The sequence below is a fragment of the Larus michahellis genome, chromosome 1, assembly GCF_964199755.1.
Source record: "Larus michahellis chromosome 1, bLarMic1.1, whole genome shotgun sequence".
Lineage (NCBI taxonomy): Eukaryota > Metazoa > Chordata > Aves > Charadriiformes > Laridae > Larus > Larus michahellis.
The window spans coordinates 190,648,565-190,671,428 of NC_133896.1; the positions used below are offsets into that span (position 1 = coordinate 190,648,565).

The 22,864-nt window shown below is 43.6% G+C and overlaps 1 protein-coding gene across 10 annotated transcripts in view; it reads right to left on the reverse strand.

Annotated features, from left to right (window-relative positions):
* LCP1 (lymphocyte cytosolic protein 1) overlaps window positions 1-22,864 on the reverse strand; it is a 50,839-nt gene that overhangs the window by 8,757 nt on the left and 19,218 nt on the right. For 3 of the 10 annotated variants that reach the window (XM_074565386.1, XM_074565439.1, XM_074565447.1), the window contains exons 2-9: window positions 15,560-15,760; window positions 11,963-12,053; window positions 10,061-10,212; window positions 9,185-9,314; window positions 7,776-7,908; window positions 7,124-7,205; window positions 4,609-4,774; window positions 1,216-1,358 (exon numbers count right to left, since the gene is read on the reverse strand). In XM_074565386.1, the coding sequence (XP_074421487.1) occupies window positions 1,216-1,358; window positions 4,609-4,774; window positions 7,124-7,205; window positions 7,776-7,908; window positions 9,185-9,314; window positions 10,061-10,212; window positions 11,963-12,029 (873 nt within the window). In that variant the 5' untranslated portion in view covers window positions 12,030-12,053; window positions 15,560-15,760. Of the gene's footprint in view, window positions 1-1,215; window positions 1,359-4,608; window positions 4,775-7,123; window positions 7,206-7,775; window positions 7,909-9,184; window positions 9,315-10,060; window positions 10,213-11,962; window positions 12,054-15,559; window positions 15,761-22,324; window positions 22,673-22,864 lie in introns of those variants that run through there. The other 7 variants (XM_074565403.1, XM_074565375.1, XM_074565428.1 and 4 more) reach the window with 5 other exon arrangements.

Sequence of the window (22,864 nt, forward strand, 5' to 3'; positions counted from 1 at the left end):
TTTTCCAACTGTAAATATGGTAAGTGTGATTTATCTTTCAATTGCAGATAGGATTTAATCAGTTGCATTACAGTCCTCTGGGCCAGCCTACATAAAGACGGGAAGGACTCCATTCCCTTCCCTTTCCATGGATATTCTCCAGTCACCTCCACCCAGTGAACCAAAAACTTGTTACAATAAAAATTGTGTTGTCCAATATGACTCTCAGACTCTCCTGTTGTCTTCCCTGGTGTTTTTTTTCTGTATGTCAAGCAAGTCATGGTAAATGACTTTTCATGCTTCAGTCCCTGGTGAAGCCTACAACCAGGCATCTCTGGAGCGGGCCTTTTCCCCATGCTATGCTGGGAGGGGGCAGGTTGGGTCGTGGCTGGTGAGGTTGGTGTGCCGGCCAGCCCCTGGGTTGCCTGGAAGCCAGCTCAGACACCCTCCCTGGAATATCTGCTACAGCCCTGGGATGCTGGCTGGGCCTCACACTGAGGCCTTCAGTGTCTGAAACTCATCAGTGTGCACCACTGAGGTTCAAATACATCCGTCTAGGAAAAATGAAGGTCCTACAGAGAAAGCTCTGCTGAAATCTGCACCCAGAAGTCCATGAAGTCCCAAGTACATGAAATATGCTTTACGAACTAGAGACCCATCCTTGCAAGTGCTTCCCCATCTAGCTATATTACTTTGAATAGTCCCACTGAATTAAAACTTGCAGGTGGGTGCTTTCAGGATTATAGCAAAGGTTGGGACAGAGGAGCACATAACCCAGGTGTTGTACTGGAGGAAAGATCGAGTGGGGGAGTTGGAAGAGCCCCATCCTCTTCCCCTACACCTAGTTACGTGTCTGGGTAAGGTCTACCCTTTTCCAAACCACAGCCAGGCCAAGAGGCATTTAAGGACATTTAGGAAGCAGGAGAGCAATAGAAGCAGAGAACTGAAAATACAGTGGTAGAATCCATAATGCTCCGTCCAGAATCAGCAGCCATTCTCTTCCCGGGCATTTGGTGTGCTGGGGCTGGCAGTGATGACTGGGAGGTCAGGAGGAGGAGGAATACTACTGAGCAGGAAGGTAAACCCCACTAAAATGATTTTTTTGTACCCAGCCCCACGTGTTCAGCAGAGCAGTCTCAGCTGCTTGGGTTGTCTCAGTGCACAATCCCTGTTTGGAGGATAGGGATTCGGGTGTGGAGCTGCTGTTTGGCTGTTGTTGATCAGTGTTTCTCATACCTTGATGTCTGAGCTGAAGTTGTTGACTTTGTTGCATCCCGCGTTCTCCAGGTGATAGTTTGCCCACCTCAGCAGCAGTTCCTCTGGAGACAACTTCATCAGATCCTCCAGGCTCTCTCCTTCTCTCAGAAGAGCGATCAAGGCTAAGCAGGGAAAAAAAGAAAAAAATAATGATGTTGTGAATACTTGTAGAGGAGAATGTGTAACTATTTTCTCTCTTACACATTTTGCTACCCTAATTTCTAAAAGTGAGTGACCGAAGTGTTGCCAAAATTCAAGCTGGTTTAGCATGACAGAGGACATAAACAGAAAAAGGGTCTCATCAATAAAATGAGGACACGGCTTTTAGTTGTGGACCTAGTAGTGGATCATATAGAAATGCAAGACAATTTCAGTGTGGTCTAAGAACTACCCGATTTCCTTGCCTCAGATCTTAACAAAAAGATGATGACAATGAACAAAGGGGCAAGATGGGAATCAGAAAAATAGACACGGTCTTTCTGCAGCTTAGATGAAAGAAATCTCAGTGACCTTCGCACTGAAACTGGATCCACACAGGTATTCTGAAGAACTTGCACATGACTTCATGAGCTCATGGGCCAGCAGGGTTAACTCATCTGTCAAATGGAGAAGATATCCTATTTATATAGAAAAATTAACATAATAGTTATGTTCATAAAAGGAGGAAGAGGCAGGAGGGAATGATCGACCCTTGCAACTGCAGGATGTTCAGCTGATCTCTGGAGCATGAAAGGCTTTAGAACAAGTTTTGACAAGAACGATTAATAACATGGAAATAACACTGTCAATGAGATAAAAAGGGAGAGTGTATCACACTACCCCGATCTCCTTCCAATATCTTTTGTCATTCCTTGAAAGAAATATGGATTTGCTACGTAAAGGAAACAGGGGAGACTTACTATATCTGGAGTTCCATGGACAACTTGATATAGGGTGCTATGAGGTTAAACAGAACCAGAAGGAGATAACAGAAGCATTTGAAAGTAGACAGCAGATTTTATGAAGAGAACAATGTTAGCACTGAGAGAAGTAGGCTGGAAGAAAGATTCTTGTGGAGCTGATCATGGACTGATTTTTGGATTAATGATTTCATTTTTTTGGCATCAATTATCTTGGCACAAATACTAGCAACGTGCTAAGAATTTGATGACGATGATATTCACTAGGTGGCACAGTCAATACAGAGGATGATCAGGAAATCAGACAGAAAGAACCAGACGACAGTAATAAAAATGGAATGTAATTTAATAGTGCTATGTTCAAAGATATTCACTAGGTAATTAATATGAATAACTGCTATTAGCTAAAAGCTTATACAAACAGAGGATGAGAACAACTCAAGTGTATTAGATGTCTTCTGAGCTACTCTGAGCCACCATATGATATGACCAGGGGAAAACCAAACATGATATTAGTGCATCTCAGGCATTTCCCATAGGGGTTGGGATGTATTCCTGCCTTGATACCATGTGCTCATGAGAGCTCATTGTAAACAGCGTCCCATATTCAAGAAAGGGGAATTTCAGCTGAAACAGCTGCAGAGAAGGGCTCTCAGGGAAAGAGAGAACCTGAAAAGAAATCAAAATGATCTTGACTGGCCTATCCTGACAAACTGAAGTCTGAGATGGGAAGTGAAGGAGAAAATACCAGTAATGGAAAAATAGCTATTAAGCAAGGTAAGGCTGCTAGCAAAGGAATGGGAACTGGGGACTCTGGAAACTGGTGGCTCTGGCAATGAAAGACAGAAATGTGCAAGGCGTGAAGCAATGAAAGTAATACCCACATGGTAACTGGAGGCAAGAAGTTGGATGAGTGGACTATCCATAGGTGCACGGAACAAAGCAGCAAGATGAGGTGCCACGTGGACTGCATGTACGCACCCACAGCCTCACGCTGAAGCTATTTCATGGAGAATTTTGGCATTGGTGAGACATATCTGGAGTGCTGTATCCAGTTTGGGGCTCTCCAGTACAAGAGCGACATTGAACAAACTGCAGCCAGTTTAATGGAGGGAGACCAAGATGGTTGGGTTGAAGTATGTGATATATGAGAAGAGGGTGAGAAAACTGGTTTTTTCTAGCCTGGAAAGAGGTCTGAGAGGGGAACAAGTATTGTCTTCAACAATTACAGAGGGGCCAGAGCTGTATTTTCTCTTGCAAAAATCCTTTTCACAGCAAAAGGATGAGAAGTTGTGACCAGCAGAAGTAGGGAGGTGATTGTCCCCCTGTACTCAGCACTGGTGAGGCCACACCTTGAGTATTGTGTCCAGTTCTGGGCACCTCAATATGAGAGAGATCTCAAGGTGCTGGAGCGAGTGCAGAGGAGGGCAACGAAGCTGGTGAGGGGCCTGGAGAATAAATCCTATGAGGAGCGATTGAAGGAGCTGGGACTGTTTAGTTGGAGGAAGAGGAGGCTGAGGGGAGACCTCATCACTCTCTACAACTACTTGAAAGGACATTGTAGAGGTTGGTGCTGGTCTCTTCTCACAGGTAATTAGCGATAGAACAAGAGGGAATGGGTTCAAGCTGCAGCAGGGTAGGTTTAGGCTGGACATTAGGAAAAAATTCTTCACAGAAAGAGTGGTCAGACACTGGAATAGGCTGCCCAGGGAGGTGGTGGAGTCACCATCCCTGAATGTGTTTAAGACTTGTTTAGATGTGGTGTTAGGGGATATGGTGTAAGGGAGAACTTTGTAGAGTGGAGTTGATGGTTGGACTCGATGATCCCAAGGGTCTTTTCCAACCTAAATGATTCTATGATTCTATTCGATGATTCTAAGTTACAGTCACAAGGTGCAGGAAGGGAAATTCCAACTAGATATAAGAAAAAAAAAGACCACAGCAGGAGTGGTTGGGCTCTGGAACAGGCTGCCCGGAGAGCACTGGACAAGGCCCTTCGCAACCTCATCTAATCTTGAGACTGGTACAGCTGTAAGCATGTAGTTGGATGGCTGAACCAAAGGACCTCCAGAGTGGACCTCCAGAGGTTCCTTCCAGCCTAAATTATTCTGGGATTCTATAATTCTGATTTCACAAAGAAAGAGGAGATATTTGGCAATCAAGAGCAAGAAAAGAGTAAAGCTTCCTGAATACAGTGTAGCATTTCCTTATCCCAGATTTAGTGACAAAATAGCTGGGTGCAGACCATCGTTCCAGGGCCAGGGAGCATGAAATTGGCTCTGCACATACAAGCCTACACACAGCCTTGGACTTTGGAGTGCTGGAACTTGTGAAGAGCAAAGGAAATTAGAGCAGCTAAGAAGAAAGGCAACAAATATTTGCAGAAAAAATTAAATACTTTTTTTTAAACAGCTTTAGCCTGAAGACTGTTCAGTGATAACAGCAGAGCACTGAAATGAAGTGCCAGACATACCTTCGTTCCTGCTGATCTCTATGTCGGCAAAGAGTCCAATTTTGATGACTTGCCATAAAAGACCCAAAACCAGGTAAGGTTTCCCTTCTTTTAAGTCTTCAGCTCCAATGTTAACAACATGGCACCCAATGGCTGAAGCAGAGTTCAGGGCCAGGTTCAGATTTTCCTAGGGAAAGAAGAGAACTTCCGAATCACGCAGTAACTGAGAGCTGAGGATACAGGAAGGGGGCACAGCCAAAGCTAGGGAAATCTGTGAGCAGCTTCACTGGGAAAGCATTTACATACATGTCTGATCACAGAGGAACGCAGAATCTCCCGGGATTACAGGCAAATTCTGGGTCCCAGCATGAAGATGGAAAGAACCTCTTTGGCAAAGGTGAAAGACACCATGTCAAAAGGCATCGGAGCTCAGAGCATACGTCTGCATTCACAGTGACGTTCTGGCTCAATCCTGGTTATCAAAGCCAGGATGTCTCTATAGCTAACGCACAAGCACATGTTCAAGTGCAGACATAGCCTCAGCGTGGGGCAAGCTCTCCTCCACTCAGTCTTGCACACATGGAGGAACGAGGAAGATAGAATCCAGTCAATGAGCAGATATTCCAGGCTCAGCTCTCCCTGAGCACTATGCAAAAGCCCTACCACCTAAGATACAAATAAGTTGCTAGCTGACAATGTATACAAAAAGCACAGGGTCATAGGAATCAGCATGAATAAACCTGCTGAGTTTTTAACTTTGTAGTTCAGTCAAGGTCAGAACTTGTTATTTTCTTTTTGAACTTTGGAGTATGGAGTCCCGGTTTGGGAGCGTTCGGTGGAAGCAGAGGGATTCTGTGATTCACAGTGAGGGGCAGAAAGAAAGTGATGTTTCAGGGACGTTATGTTCCTTCACCACTTCATTCCCATTTAAAACAAAGGGTATAAGAAAATCTGACCTACAGGTCTGCCCTGTTCAGAAAGGTGGCTTGGTAAACAGAGGACAAGTAAAGCAGGCAAAGAAGCCTGGAAAATACAATTTATCACACAGATTCGCAATTTTTCACATTAATTTCATCACTGCTGGCATGACAGAGAGATTTGATTACATACAAAATGCAGAGAGAGACATAGTGTAAATTCTCATAAGCTAGAAAAACTGGAGCATTTCAAATTAATTACCTTTTCTCCACCAGACAGCTGTAAAAGGGTTAAGTTAAAGTGGAAGCTATATTGATCAAATCATGTCTATGTGTGACAGGGATTGATCTGAGCTGCATCACTAAGCTATGCTGCTGACCAAAACGATTAGAACTGAAAAATTGTGGTATACAGCATAAAAATCCAATTTAATGGCTTCTGAGCTTACTTGAGCCTGGCTAATGTTCCATCAAATCAGAGTAGCTGGAGGCTAAACTGGGTTAGGTTCATATCTATTCCATATATCTACTTATATTCTGTACCCAGATGCATAGATGCTGTTCATAGAAAAATATCTCTCTACATACTGCTATGTGAGAAACACAATAAACCTTAAATAGGTGAAAATTTGCCTTTTTTGTCCAATTTTTAAATCACATATGTGTGCACATAATAGAAATAAAGAAGGGATTCAGTATTTGAGGTGTAAAAGTAGAGATTGTAACAGGCAGGCAAAGGCCACGGTCCCATCTCAGGCACATTGCATACCACGGTATTTCCTGGATCACAGCGAATACTTTGGTGAGGACATCAGACTGCAACACAGCAGTTGTGAATTCAAGTCCATGGCCATGCCTGCGTGACTTTGGAGAGGAAGTTCAGCCTTCTGAGAGCTACTCCAAATGGAATTGGACACCGTATTATCTAGTTGCTCTTGCATTCATGTGGCGTCAACCACAAAAGTATCTAAAGCTTTGAACTGATAAGCATTATACATTATGAGGAGCGGCTGAGGGAACTGGGGTTGTTCAGCCTGGAGAAAAGGAGGCTGAGGGGAGACCTTATCGCTCTCTACAACTACCTGAAAGGAGGTTGTAGAGAGGTGGAGGTCAGTCTCTTCTCCCAAGTAACAAGCGATAGGACAAGAGGAAATGGCCTCAAGTTGCACCAGGGGAGGTTTAGATTGGATATCAGGAAAAATTTCTTCACTGAAAGGCTTATCAAACATTGGAACAGGCTGCCCAGGGAAGCAGCAGAATCACCATCCCTGGAGGTATTTAAAAGATGGGTAGACATGGTTTAGTGGTGGACTCGACAGTGCTATGTTGATGGTTGGACTCGATGATCTTAAAGGTCCCTTCCAACCTAAACAATTCTATGATTCTATGATTGTGTTAAGTGCAAATAAAAACACTGTTTAGTCAGATTGCTCATATGTTTGGAAAGAAACATAAATATAAGTCTTCATGTTTTTATGACGTAGACCTGAGCATCTCATTTTGCCACAACTTTGCCTGATTGTGTTGGGCAGGACCATGGTATCCTCGGCCTTTGCTCTAAGTGATTATATCAAAGCATCCAAAGGGGAAAAGCAAAGAATCCTGTTACATTTTAGTACCTGTATTGTGAAGGGTGTGAGTTTCTTTTTGTTGATTGTTCTCTCATCAATGGTATCTGGCACTGAAAAGTTGATCATCTTACTGAAAATAAAAGAAAAAACAACAAGAAATACTCTACTAGCTATGTGCACACAAAATACAGATATAGCTTTTGTAGGACAAGTGAAAGAGCTGGAGAGTTACTGAACACATATAGATAGTCAGCCTCTGTTTTCACATGTACCCACGCAGACACACATGCAATACTTGAGCAATTCTTTTGGGTCACATGCAGTTTGTACTATAGGTCTGAGGTCAAGAATGCCACAAGGTGAAGTTGTGTGGGAGGTTTATTGTGCAGAAATTCCTGTGAAAGTAATCACTATCTTGTGCTGCTTTGTGTGAACCCCCAAAAGTCCTTGGACAAAAATAAAACTAACTCACTCCTCAAATTTCACTGACTTCATCTTATTGTAAGGGCTCAGAGGCAAAGAAAACCTCTCATTTAACATGAAAGAAGCTTTATATTTTTAAAGATAAAAGGAGCAAAAAACCCATAGTATTATTAAGGCCCTGAATCTGCAAAGATTCATGAGCTTAATATAAAGTCAGCAGCTTCCATTTACTGCAAACTCACAGTTCCCATTTGTGAGAAAGATAGGTATTATTTACCAAAGCACTATGCCGTCACCGACTGCCTGGAAGAGGTCATCTGTTTCTGGATTCATTGGGACCACGTGTTTACAGTCGGGGTCCTTCTCAAGGGCTTTATTAATCCAGTTGACAAAGGCATACTTTTCTTCCTCTGTGGACGCAACATCAAATCCATCAGTTTGTTCTGCAATACCTCCACCATCATTTTACTTACAAAGGTAGAACTCCTGGGGGAGAAGACTCTCCCATCAGTGTGACTGATCAATGAAGGCTACAAGGGATGAAGGCTCTGAGGAGGCAGGCAAGTGAGCTGAAGACAGCAGTGGGCTTGAGCTGCTTAATACGCCTTCCATAGTCCTTCCCACTGAATGGGGTTGCCCGGCGTCCTGAGGGCAGGCATATTATAGAGACTGGTAATGAAGTTCATGTGATTCAACTGTATGTTCCAGTTACTATGCTCTATACTTGCACCATAATTTGAATGCGTTGTTGTATCACTGTGCGAAATCTAAATCTCACATAGCTTCCAATAAGTTCAAATAAGTGAATTCTGTATTGTACATTACACCCTCCACGTCTGGAATATCTACAAGAGCCTGGCCAGGGTGTATTGGACTCTGACAAGAAGCATTCAGAGGGTAATGCGCAAATGTTCCCTGTAGTCCAACAGGGCTGTAACGTAACTATCCTGTACCAGCAGCAGCTCACACCACCCCCAGTAACTCAGAGAAGGTGTCCTCTGTGCTCAGGTGGGTGGAGATCTTGGAAGCATCCTCTGCTCTCCCTTCTCCAGAGAGAGTTCCGCAGCCTTGCCTCTGCAGAAGGCAGCCAAGGGTGGGACCTCCTCCCCATGGAGCTGCTTCAGAGTGGGCTATGCCCAGGAGGCAGCAGAAGCAACCATGGCTGCCCCAAACCTTCAGCTTGAAGAAACAGGCTGGGAGAAGGACTCTGATGGGGTCATGCCCTCTTTAGAAAAAGGTCAGGAACCATTTGGTTACAGGTGAGTTTACAGAAAGGCTACCAGAGAACTGTTAAAACATACAAGGAAATGGGTTAACAACAGCGGGGAACCCATGCTGGTGAGCAGGGACAACAACAGGCCATTCTTTGTGCTGCTGCAGCCATGCCAGGAGGCTCTTCTCCAGCAGAGCTGCAATGCATTTATGGCAAGGGAAGCTAAGCTGGCTGGAGCTTCCTCCCATAGCCACAACTCTGTCCACCCCAGTGAACCAGCTCACGCTACTTTTGACAAAGACCCTGCTGCAGTGTTTTGTCACCTTACCAACTCTTTGCCTCGCACCAGCCTGGCCTGAACAGACACCAAAGCGCATCGAGGCCAGAGCACCTGGGTTTGCACCAAGATAACGTGCAGATGATCTCCAAGGGCTTGTTCCTAGTTGCTATCAGTATAGGACAGCTGCACCTACCTGAGTAAGAGTGTTGTGTGCCAGCACTGGACTGCTCTGACGTCCCACCGATAGCACAAATCCCCTCCTTTTTGTTGATTTGTTTTCGGAACGACTTAGCAACGTCATCACTCTTCAGGTTTTGGAAAATCTTTCAAGCACAAGAGACAATTTCAAAATTTCAGAGGATTAAACCAAGCTAAAACAGTGAGCTCTCGGACCAGGAGACACATCCTCTCTGCTTCGTACGTAGGGAAGCACAGCTTGAGCATTATTCAGTGGGTTTCTGTGTAAAATCTGTGTATCTGCTGTGGTAGAACAGGATCACACACAGCTTTTGTGTTTTCAAAGCAGTGAACAAAGATCAGCTAAGTAAAAGAAATGTAGACGGTATGAAACCATGGAGCTAAAATGTGCAGGAGGAGGGCCTTTAACAGTTTTCGTTTGAAGAAAGGAGAAGTAAAACCGGTTCTCCATCCCAAGGGAAAATCCACTATTTTAGCATTTGTTTTCATCCCAGTTCAGAAAAAGAAGAAGCTTTTTTAATGGAAAAAATGCCCCATGAAGTTTTCGGTTTCGATCTGCTGAAAAATTTCATAACCATCTAGCCAGAACATAATATATTCACAGTTTATAACAGAAAAACTTCATCCCGCTGCATCAACCAAACTGAAAGATATTAAGTCTATTCAATACGCACCTGCATTTGTGTAATTTGTCCCAGTTAATTGCGGGATGTCTAGTTCGGTTACCTCCTGCTCTCATCTTGCCCAGCAAGGGAACTCCTTGGATTAACTAAGTGCCCATGAGACCCTGTGGTTTTGCCTCTGCTGTGCCCTGGGGACCACCTTGAGTATCCCGCCTGGAATCTTCCTAAACAAAAAACATCTTACTTACTGAAATAAATTCATCAAAACTGATCCTCCCATCCCCCGTGGTTGTCAAATTCTGAATGAGTTCTCTGGCTTTATATCCTGGGAGAGGGAGATTGGCTGCCTTCAACACATTAGTTAAATCGTTGGCGTGGATGAAGCCGTTCCCGCTGATATCTGCAAAGATTAAAGCAAACATTCAGATTCTACACCAGCCTAATGAAATCTTATGCACGCAAAGGCTGCTGTTTTTATTTTACCTAGGGAAGCGTACATTATATATAAAGATTTTTTATCCTGAAATCCAATACTTTCAACCACTGCAGTGTCATTCACACCCAAAAAAAAAATTACAATCACCATTTAACAAACAAAACCTCACAGTGATGAATTTGTATGTTTTAGACATACAGTAATATCTTAACAAAGGTAGGTTTAGATGGATATAATTGACTTTCCAAGGTTTACAGATAGACAAACATGCAAGTGATTTATAGAGGGAGTATCCCGTCTACAAAACAGCTAAAGAAAATGGAGTTGATGCAATATAGAGTTACACCTTACGCATTCCTAGATATAACTTGTGATTTTGGCCTGTTTTCTGCATCTAATATCATCAGAACTCATGAGTTTAGAGGCTTGGAACTGCATATGGTCATGCTTAAAATAACAACTTGGGTGTTTCTCTGTGATGGTGCTAACACAGATGGTCCTCCTGGGCCTGTAACAAGATCCAGGGCAAGATTTTATGAGAAGATCACCAATACAGGTTAAGTAGTCCTTTCTTTTGTACCAGTTTGTGAAAATCTCCACAACTAAAAAAGGAAAGTGAATCTATTGCGTGAAGAGTTTCTGTTAAAACTCTACGGTTATATATAGTTATGTATATAGTTATATATGGTTATATCTTTATATTTGGGGTTTGTATATCTGTGTGTTTCTTGTTCTGCAGGCTCTTTTTTCCCCAGCCCAGAGGCCGAGGTGATTTCGAAGAAGCGCATGGCAATTTCCTGCGTGGTGAGTTGCGATGTGCATCACTTGTGGCAAGCAGCAAAAAGGCGCTCGGCTCTCAGCATCAGCAGCGCAGGGTAAACGCAGCCTGCAAAGAGCCTCCTGCCCATTTTTGAAGTCATACAACAGAAGGATCTGGACTTGGAGAGGGAAATGTCTGGGAAGGGAATGAGAACTAACTTCCAGCATTCGCTTTGTCAGTGCATCGGGTGCACTGGGCACACACAGAGCCCAGATGTTCAAGATCACCAGCCTGGACTACTGTCTGCTCAGAAATCAAACAGCCCATCACCCGAAGCAGTGAGGAGAACTGATTAACACGTAACCCAGCGAGGCTGACAGATCTGCTAATAAAAGTTAAGTGAGCTGCTGAGAAGCATAAGGACCTTTTCTTAGAATTTGAGTAGACAGTGATGGGTCTGCATGACTTTAAAGGAGGCAAATCAGGTGAGACTTTTAAAGGCTTGGAAAGGAAACACACACTTTAAAAAATTAAAAGGTCGTAGTAAAGGGATTACAAATTCTGTAGCCATTTGCACATTTGACCTCTCCAGACTCTTCTTCCCCAGAGGGAGTACTCAATTTACATTAAAATAAAACTTTTTGCCTCCCAAATAACTTGCCAGGAATAAACAATACTCCTAGGAAAACACTTGAGAGCATTTCCAACATGGTTTTCTGTACAGCTTTTGAGGTTATTTCATAAACCCTCCTGCTCATTGCCCTGCCATCTCTCCCCAGTCAGAGGCCATTGCTCTGCAGCGTGCTGATGTGGTTTCATCTAGGAGGCCTGCAGTGGCAGGAAAAGGACTTTCTGTGGTTTTTGTGACACAGCAGATCAGCACTGGAGTAGGCTCCCTCTCCTCACGGCTGGCCAGTACATGAGAAAAGCACTTGACACTTCTGCTGTACTCACCAACTTTGCCAAAAGCCTCTCGCAGCTCTGCCATCTCCTCCTCCGAGAAGTGCACTGTCGACGCCATTTCTTATTTCTCCGAGTGGCAGGTCTGCAAGAAGAAAGCACTTGTTTTTATTTGGCGCCTTTGTGGGTTTGTAATCATGATGGAAAAGAGGGGTTTTCCCTTGGGATTGACAGAACGACTCAAAGTCTCGGAGCAGTTCTCCACTGCTGAAAACCTTCTCTACATCCTGAAATCAAGTGAAGCGGTAAAATCCTGCGTACATGAGATACAGATCCATGTCCCTCCTGTTGTTTTGACAGGCCCTGCTCAAAATCCCAACAGTTTCATTTACCCTATCTTAATTGGAATTAAATCCTACCTCTGCTAACTTCTGTTTCTCATGGAGAAAGCAAAGAAAATGGTGCTGGCTGTTGTTATTCCCCGTTCGGAAACACAATTCACCATGTGCTTCAGCAGCAGCACTGGCAGACAAGTGGCAGCTCTGTCTGCTCCCGGGGCTCCAGAGCCCCCAGAGATATTTGTACCACGTCCCTTTGGGCACCTAACGAGGAGGCTGGTCACCCTTATGGGGTGGATGGATGGAAAGAAGCTCCTTCAGAAGGTGTTCAGAGCACCAGGTTGGGCTCCCAGAGGGCTACTTCTCTTCCTGGCTATGGGGAGAGTTTACGGACTTGCCCCCCAAGGTACCTAAGTCAGTGCCTGAGGTTGGGTGGCACTTCAGGAATGGGCAGCTGGAAGGAGTTTTCCTGCCTTTCCTCTCATCAGAGATATAAAGCAGGAGGCAGGATTAGACTTCCCCCTTCTAGGCACCTTTCTTAATAATGAGAAAAGGAAAGTTTACTTCTGTTTGTCACATCATTTAATATACGGCCAAAGGATGCACATTATACCCCTCTGGTTTTTCATGCACGTACTGTCCCTTGCATCTATTCATGAGGAAAGTGTTCAGGAGACAGACTATCTCTCTATTATTCTATATTTGTGAGAATGACTCTAGTGTCCTATGTCTCTTTAAGTATTAATTAACCGAGCAACTATTTAAATAGAATAGAATGGAAACCTGAGTTGATCCTGGAAAGTGGTTGCTGCCACTGCAGTGTTCACAGGGCAGAAAAAAAATCAGAAATGCCTCATTCCCAGAATAAAACCAACATTGCATCCCAGAGGCTTGGATTCCAAACTTCATATAAAGATATATGGGGATAATTTTAAAAATTACAGATTTGCTATAGCCCTCTACACAAAGACACAGAGTTGTGTACAGCCTAGCTGGGCTTCAGATTTAATGCTCTCCTGAACTCATGCATTGATTGCTTGTATCAGCGAGAACCACTATGGACGCGGCTTTGAAATAGGCCAAAGGCAGTTTCGTGTGGTTGGCTTCCTGTCTGCCGTCTCCCTGTCGTATCGTGCACCCTTTATCTGCCTCGTGACTGTGATGTTAGGGTGAGGACAGCTTCCGGAGAAAAATCTGTTCCTTCACCCCAACCTTCATAAGTAGAGAAATGCAGGATAATCCATAATGCACTCGCACAAGAACCCAGCTGCAGTTTTCAGCACAAGGGAGTTGGTCGTTGCTACTGAAATACTAATATAATATTAAAAGTGGTTCTAAGCAACACACTTTCAAGGATTATCTGTAAAAATCTCTGTGATCCACTAGCAATGTGGGTTATGTATACTAGGGTAAAATTAGATCCATAGTCTTCCTCCTTCATCCTGGCATCTTTCCTGCCTCTGATTCCTCACTACCAATCTTTTTCTGTTGCATGCCTTGTGTTTTTGCAACATGTGGATTACCTAAAATGCACCCGAACACATGAAAATCTTACACTATAAGCGAGAAAATCTATATTCCACTGCAAGATCATCCTTTCCAGTCCAGTCAATTGATCAAGCAACATAATTTGCGACACAACTTTTAATAGCATTAAGAGTGTTCTAGAGTTTAACAGATAAGAAACACCACAGGTTGTTGCCTATAGCATTACTTTCGCAAAGAGTTTTATAACCTTGAGAAAAAATTAGCACCAACATAAAATGGACTTTTCTCGATTGCATGAGAACTTGTGGCCTCTGGTCAGTAACTAACTGGTCTGTTAAATACAGAGAATCCTATTAGTAGTACACAAGTTTACATGTGCAGGCATTTATACTAATAGTACATAATAGGATGAAGCACTTTGCTGTAATGAACCCTTCTGACATCCTTTTTAGGTCAATATTACCCACTCTGTTGTAAAGGTGGCTACACTTAGCTGAGAAATCAGATGAATCTCTGCACTGAGCAGCGGAACTGGTCCTCGATCACCCGAGCAGTAGTTGTACTCGGGCAATGGAGGTATCGTCACCGCCCGCTCCAACACACAACTTACTTTCTTCTGCATTTTCATCCCCTTAGTGTATCCTGATCTCAGCCTGTCAGCTCCACCATCTACCATCACCTGGTTTTGCTGACTAAAATCCCCCTCTCGGTTTATGCAGCGGTGAGATTCGGATGGGCACTCTCTGTCAGCCAGCCCTATGCTGCCACCTGCAAAGTTCTTTTGGCAGGTCAAGTGCACCATAACCTGAAGTTACGATGGATCATCTCTCTGAGGGTTTGACACTGGTGCCCATTGCAGTACATCTGCCACTTAAGATCCATACCAGCAAGAAACCCCCTTTATAGCCATCACCTCTACATGGTTTCAGGGTTAACTCTAGTCACAGTTTTGGCAAGGGACCGCAATAAAGGCAGGGAAAGAGTTGAAAGTCTTCGCTGCGGGTCTTATGGGTTCACCTGCAGGCAGAAGACCTCCGTGAAGTGTGTGAAAGCGCTCAAATTTACACTCAACTAATCAAAACCAGTATTTTAAGGTTGAAGGCTTCAGAGTTATTCCCAATTAAAAATTGCTGACAGTTTTAAAATTGTTCAAGTCATAAAAACAACACACAGGGAAATCAAGAGGGAAAAGTCCAACACTTTGGCAACGCACAGCAAAAAGGAGCAAATCCACCTTCCAAAAGTTACTTTTCAGTGTATAAACTGCTTATTTTGCATAGATCATTAAAAGTAATAGGCACACAGAAATGTAAAATGCTTCTGGATAATGGTGGGGGAGGTCAGGCCCAATATTTTCCTTCTGTTTTATCAGCCAAGAGCAGAGTCATTTGCTTCTAGGGGCCAAACACTTCCAACACTTCACCTTCCTCGGTGCAAATTGAAAATACTTTGTGCATGCCATCAAGAGGGCATCCAACAACCCGGTCCAATTACTGATAATCCACAAGGCCTTGTAAGCATATGGTGCACTGCTCTGCTCCAAAAACTTTTGCAAATTCAGTATGACAAGACAGATGCAGAGAAAAAAATGAAGAGGACGGCATAACAGCAAAGAATACGTGGAGATGACAGGCAATACGAACAAGTTGAAAGAGCTTCTTTGAAGGGAATAGACGTTAAGCAGCTGAGGGAGGTGCAAAGGGAAAATCAGGTGATGGCTTTGAGCACAGAGATGTACAGCAAGAAGCAAAGAGAAAAGCTGGGCAGGGGGGAGGCATGGCAGGAGGGAGGGGAGTTTGAGGAAGAACGAATGCAAACAGCTTACTTATCATCAGCACAAATGAGATTTTGAAGGTCAGCAGCAGCTGGGAGAAAGGCTCTTGAACTTGGCGTGATCGAAGATCAGTGAAGGAATCGCTGTTCCTCAGAGAGAACAAGATGAAAGTCAGCACATGTTCAGATGTGGAGGCAGGATGCCGAGGAGGGGAAGAGAGTTCCACGGGTTGGAACAAGACAGACAATGGAACTGCCAACAAGAAAGAAATGGAAGGTAATAAAAATTCAGAAGGAAAATTAAAGACTCCTTGAGACAGACCGAGCTTCAGATGGCATTAGGACATCCGGATTACACATTGCCTGGAAGTGACACTTGGTTCTTGTTTGGCAAACAGCATAAATCCGCTATTGCAAAAGCAAAAATGAAGTTGTGCAAATACACTCCTTCCTCCCCAGAAGACCGATGATCTACAGGTTAATGTCAAAAAGGGAAAATGGCCTCACCTAAGCTGCTGAGAATCATAACAAACTGATATCAAAAGAGCCTCTACGAAGCACTCCATTTCTTGCCTTCATTTCCAAACCATGCCATAAAGCCTCCTTTCACTTGACCTTATCCTCAGAAGAACCTACTACCAGACTGATGTTTTAAGACATCCAATAACAAACTATTTTCAGTCTGGAACATAAAGGAAGAACTAAAATAATCTCAAACCTGAACGTTACTGCTAAATTGAAACACAGGCTTATTGATGTTCTTTCATCTCTTTCGATTTTGAAGCCGTAGTCTGAGAAGCCGCCTGGTTATGTATTACTTGGCAAAGTGTGTACCCACCATGCAGTATAAATAATAAATGGCAAAGCCATTAAAACCTAAAGGTTTCCAAGACTTGTGTTAAATGGTTACCTTGTTTCATATTTTCCTCCACTTCCCTGGTGTTTAAACTTTACTGCAAGCAAGGCAATGAAAGCCTTGAAGATGTGAAACTGCGCTTTACAGCTAGACATAAAGTTGTACCTTTCCCCAAAGCAAGAAAGACAATTTCATGGGGCAACATTACATTTCACAAACACACATTTAAGTTTTCAGGAACGACTTAACTGTGAATTCACTGCCGAGAAAGTTGAATAAATTACTAATATTAGTTAACTTTCTACCATTCAAGCTTTATTTTGTTAAAGTACTAGTACTTTGCCAATAATATGATAACCCCTCTAGCTGTTGGAGAGTGATCAGATAAAGGACCTCATGTTTGTTCCCTGTCATCTATAAATTTCCCTATTCCTTCTGCTGTCTTCTCTTCAAACTTGTTTATTTTTTCTGAAAGTGATGAAACAACAGGCACTCTCTGTTGCAAAACATAGCTCTAAGAGTTGCATGAGGCAGCAGAAGACTGTGTCCCCCTCCACATACAAAACTCTGCCTTTTACTTTATCAGAGCTCACAGCTCCAGTTCCTTTTCTTTCCCCTGTCTTGTCTCATCCACAAATTCAATTTCCAAATGTCCAGCTTCCATAAGGGCTGGGGAATCCTTCCCCAGCTCTCTTCTGCATTAGCCTTTCCTCTCTAGCTGGTATCAAAGAGGCACCACCCGCAATCCTCCCCCAGTGCACAGCCCGCCCTGGGCAACGCTGCCAGCAGGCAGGAATAACAGAAGTGGCCTCAGAATTGTGCAGAAACTCTTGTGATAGATCCAAAGTGTCTTGCAGGCCAGAAAAATACATGGGAAAAAGGAGTATCTTGAGCGTATTCAATCTTTGCCCCATACTTCTTGCACATTTGGGGCCCTCCTCATTGGCAGTCACTCATCAGAACATCCCTGGCAGGATATTCCTCCCCAGAAATATTTCCCTTGGCCTTTCTCTCACAAGGTCCCACATGTAAGTCCATATATCTCTATGCATTTCTGTTGAAATTATGGGCCTTAGTCAGCTGATTTTCTACAGTATGGAAGTGCTGAGGAGGAGACAAGAAAAGAGAAGATTTATGAGTTATGCTCTGATAAATATTTTCCTTTTGGAGACAAGTTTTTGTCATTTTCGTTCTCGCTAAAGGGTGAGAAAAAGAGAAATTATTCGGTGGATCTCATGTTGAAAGAAGAATCAATGCTATAACCACAACAGTGCAGGCTGGAAGATCCTCAATTTTAAAGTTTCATCTTGTGCGTGTTGGCAAAAAAACTTCAACTAAAATGCAACTAAAAGGCAAAGCCATCTTATTGGCAGTCAGCCACATATTCTTTTGCGTGATCCAGAATAGTTTATCTCCCCTAATTAAACTTCATATTTTCAGCATACATGCTATTATCATGTTTCTCTCTCATAGATTTATCGTTATCTGTTGTTTTTCTTGCAGTTCTGATCAAAATAATGTGCTTGTATTCCTGCTCTAGCAAGGTGATCCATTGACTACCCGCAGCAAAGTAGGATAGTAGCATTAATGCTAAATTTGCCCACCCTTACTGCCAGTTTGGAGCAGTGATAATTTGCAGCGATGGCTCTAGGGTATCCATCCTAGACTGAAAAACAACGCCATCCATGTCCCTTATTCTTATTTGGCGTCACAGTTTCCAAGCTGATTACGTGGACATCTTTTGGTGATAGGGTTTTTTTTTCTGCTAATGATGCAAGATAAATCTAGAATCCATATTTCAACTCCTTGCTGGTGAGTTATTCAGCTAGCCAGCTACTCACCAAGACTGACGGCATCAGCAAATACCACCAGGTTTTGAACCACATGTCAATTAGGTGCATTTCTTGCACAACAACTTTGAAAATCACTGAAGAAGCATGAAGAATTGCAGCATCTTTGAACAGGTGAGGAGGTTCATAAAGAAAAATTCACTTTTCAAGCCGTGCACTTAGTGGTATGACTACTTCCCCATTTAAATAGGTATAGATACACACATGGATACGAGCTTTTTCTCATTTCCTCAATGATGCTGAGTTAAATTTTAAATCCTAAAGTAGACACAAACATACTTGGCTCTATTAGCGATGTGAACTTGGATGTTACAGTACCTTCAATCTGGGTGGGATCTTGCTGTTTAAATCAGCATACAAAATACAGAGAGGAGTCTTTCTGAAGTTATGGCAAATAGTTCCTCCCTGGTACGTGATAAAGATTCACCGTTTAGCCCATAATAAATTACACTCTCTGCCTCAAAGGCATTTTAAAAGACTGGTGCCTGCAACAGCAAAATCTCACCGTGTACGCAGGCACTGGAATTGTTAAGCTGTTGCACTTCACATATTTTATTTTGTATACAATTTGAAGAAACACAGAGAAAAGACATTTATTGCTGTTCAGAAAGCAACATGGTGATGACCGTGAGTTATTTCCTTAATGTTCCGTTTTATAAAGGACCTTATTTGTCAATGTGATGCCCGAGTCCTAAATCAAATATGAGTCAACCGGGGCTCAGGAAGGGAAAATCCACAGAGCTTGCAGAGAAATGGAGATCTCTTTCCAATATACCACTCAGTGGCAGGGAGTGCTAATCCTTCAAGGAAATTAAGACATTGAAGAAGCAGAGCTGTGAACCCATAAATAACTCTCTTTATGTGCCTTTTATGTGTCAGATAACATCCTATCAGGGAGACACTATATATGCGCATATTATTTTTCAACCAAAGTCTGTAGTTTATTTTTTTTTAAGAAAAAATGGATTCAGTACACTACATTTTTGTTGTGTCACTTAGGTTTTCTATCCCTTTACCAACACAAGCTAGCTAGCTTTTAAATTAAAACATTTTCGCATAGAAAAAGGAACATTTTGATTCTCAAATACTTTCCAGTGATTTTTTCTCTCTCTCTTTCCCCTCCCCCCCCGCCCCCCCCCGAAGCTGGTTTTCAAACAAAGCCAAACTGACAAACAACTTCATTCATCCAGCAGATGTCCGATTTGGCAAGGAAAGCCCTGCCCCACCCAGTTCCACCTTCGCTAACTAGTGTGGGGGAATGGGGGAAGACGAGAGCATCTACAGGGGCTGCTTTGGATACAGGTACAAGGAGTTACCCAGCCTCTGCCCCATCATCACCGGGGTGGCGGATGGGGCACAAAACCCTGGGGCAGACAGAGAAAAGCCTTTCTTCTTATTCCTGTGAGGTAGTCATCGTACTGCAGCCCAATGGCAGAAGGTCAGGTCACAAAGTATTGACTCAGTCCCAAATGCCCTGTGGAAGCCTGGTATCTGATACAAGAAAAGGAGAACGTGGACTCCGTTTCCAGCTTGTTAGCCGGAAAACAGTTCCTCTGTGCATGGAAAATATTAAAAACATGTTCCAGCTGTAAAAAGGAGATGGATATATTATTTTTAGATACAAATGTATATTTTCATTTGACTGATTCCACCTGGTTTTATGAATCTGTTGCTGTTGCTCCCATTCTGGGAGTTGTGTCCTGTGCTCCGTTCTGCAGGACTCCTCCCTCAGCTCAGCAGGGATTCACAGGGGCTTAGCAAGACCCTGAGTGATCAGTCCCTTCCACCCACCAAATCAAACCAGAAAACAGAGAACGCATCTCAACATAGATCTCCTTACGGGCTGTCCTGCTGCTTGGGACGCCCTCCTGCAGTGGTGCCACTTTGGGAGCCGAGTATGTAATGGGGAACCAAAGCAGGGACTGGAGCAGCAGGAGGAACAGTCCTCTCATGCTCCTTTCCTCTGAAGAATAATCTGGCCTTACAGTGTGGTCCCTGAGTCCCCACTGCCAGGTATCCTTCTCCGCTGGTGCTGGCTCCATGTCTGGGACACCCGCTGGTCTCACCTTTGCGGGGGGGGGGATGGACCGACTTATTTCCCACCCTACAGCTTTCCCCTTCGATAACTGCAAAGATGCACAGAGCGACCGATGCAGAGCCCCCTACTCCATCTTGCAGCACAGCTGGTTGCAGTATCCTAAATGCTGTTTCAGGTTTTTTTCATAAATATTTTTCATTTTGATAAATATTTTACGTTTTGTATCAGCATTTCACTGGAGTCTGCTGCTTTGCATGAAAGGGCTAAAAGTATGAAAATCAGCTATGTTTCTGAATGCATTGTACTCTCCCAATCTCCCCCATCTCCTTCCTTCCCCTTTATTCAACCTCTTTTCTAAAGTTCTTTCATACTTTAGAAAGAACATATGGTGATGACTTTCACTGTAGGATCTCTATCAAGATAGCTCTGCTCCGTGCTACACAGCTGCATTTTAGGCTGCTCATGACTGAAATCAGAAGGAAACAGGATAAAAAAAAAACCCTGATAGCATAATACAGCACGATGGAGTGCATGGTACGCTAGACCACTGGACTCATTTAAGTACAGTGAGTTTCATATAGGTTCTCAAACATTTTAAACCATAACAGTATTTAGTCCCAACCCTTACTTGATTTCAATTGAGGAAGCAGACTCAAAATCAGCAGCATAATACCTATTTTTTGACCTATTGAGTGAGCACTGTCTTCAGCTTCGGAGCTAAGTAAATTTGGACCTCGTGGTCAGGATTGAAGCAGAAATCCCCACTCTCTCTACCAGCAGGCAGGCAGGTACTTCCCAGTCCCTCCTGGCTCTAGCATCCCTCCTTGATGGAGTTTCCCACCACACAGGGGGGTTTCCACGTCTCCTGTCCTCTCAGGAGAGTTTGCCCAGCCCCATCCCTGACCCCCTGCAGACCCTCTGGCCCCATCTCGGAAGGGCAAACTGCTCCGGCATGATGAGCAAGAAGGGAGGAAGGTGATACATGCTGGAGTTTTTCTCCATGAGAGGTTTCAGGGCGTGATCTACTTTTATCAAGGTAATCAAACAGCCATCTGCTGAGCACCCATCTGCACTTCTGATGGCACAGTCTCGCCTGCCATTTGCTAGAGATCATCCTCACTTGATATCAGCAGCAGTGAGGGGTAAGCTTGCCAATGTTGTCTGTGACTTCAGCTAAACTAACAAAGACCTAACAAAGGTCCCATTTGCTTGAAAAGTCAAGCTGCTCACAGGCTCAAGGGTCAGTTGTACAGACAAGTGTTCAAACCAAATGCACATGCTGAGGAAACCACTGTCTGACAAAACCAGCAAGTCTACTGCTCTTACAGAGCAAAAAGCTAAGTCCAAAGGCTCCTGTTCACAATTCTACCACCTAAAATGTCTGTAGACCTTTAGAAGTCACAGTTCATCTACAGCCTGAGCTGAAATCCTAAAGAAGACAAGGGACAAGCCTGACCAGCTTCAGCAGTCAAGATCTTAAAAGGCAAATACAATGCTAGGACCACCACATACCACCATTTTTAAAGCAGAAGTCCCTACTACAATCAGGCTCCATCAGTTTGATTTATTCTCTGGAGAGTAAAATTACATTTATAAAATCCTAGTGTTGAATGTCCTAACAGGCAGCAGAGTGTATTGTAAACAATACGGGACAAAATACATTAGCTTTATGAATCCGTGTTTTTCATCACTGGAATAAGGACTACCCTCTTCCAGGGCTTCACTCTGCAATATAAATAAGGGCTTCTTACTTTATCACACCCTGCCAAACCAATGAAATGCCAGCAAATGCAAATTCAAAGACTACCACTCCACTCAAAGGCCACCACTCTACTCAGCCAAAGACCACGACTCCACTTAGTCAAAGACCACTCTGCCCAATTACATCCCTCAAACACTTTCCTGAAGGTCGGTAGAAAAGCCGTGCACAAGACAATTGGAAAATGCTTCAGGCTAATGCAGAACCTGCACTGCTTTTTCACGGTGACCACAATTTCCTGTGCAGTTAAACTGCTCGTACGCGCGATGAGGGCGGCTTGCTAAAAAAAAAAACAGCAGGTGCTGTGATCTTACCTCCTGGGCTCAAGCTGGGGGTCCAAACGGCCGGAGCAACTGCTTGACAGCTGCAAATCCAATGGAAAGGGGAGAACTTCTTTTAAAAAGAAAAATAAAACTTTTTGGAGGTTGGGAAACGGCGCAGTAGTATGTCGAAACAGGTTGCTGCGTGACTAGGAAAATCTTCCTTTTCTGCAGAGCCGCTAGTCAAGCCCAAGACTGCAAGCCCAAGACTGAGCCCAGAGAGGGAAGTGACTGGTGACAAAACGTCATTGTGAAATAGATTTTGTCTTTATAAGGACATTACCCTTCTCTGGTCTCGCTCTTCACCACGTTACTCCTACAACAGGGCCACTGGCGTGTACCACTTCCTCTCAGCTTTACCCTTCTTTAGTTCTGTTCTCTCTCACTGAGAACATGCGGTGCACACACACACACACGCATGCACAAAACACCTTCTCTCTTTGTCAATTAAAAGCAGCCACATTTTAGACTTGCAGAACAGCAAGGTCTGCAGTCCTACCCCGCGCTCAACACACAGGGCTGGCTGCAAACTAA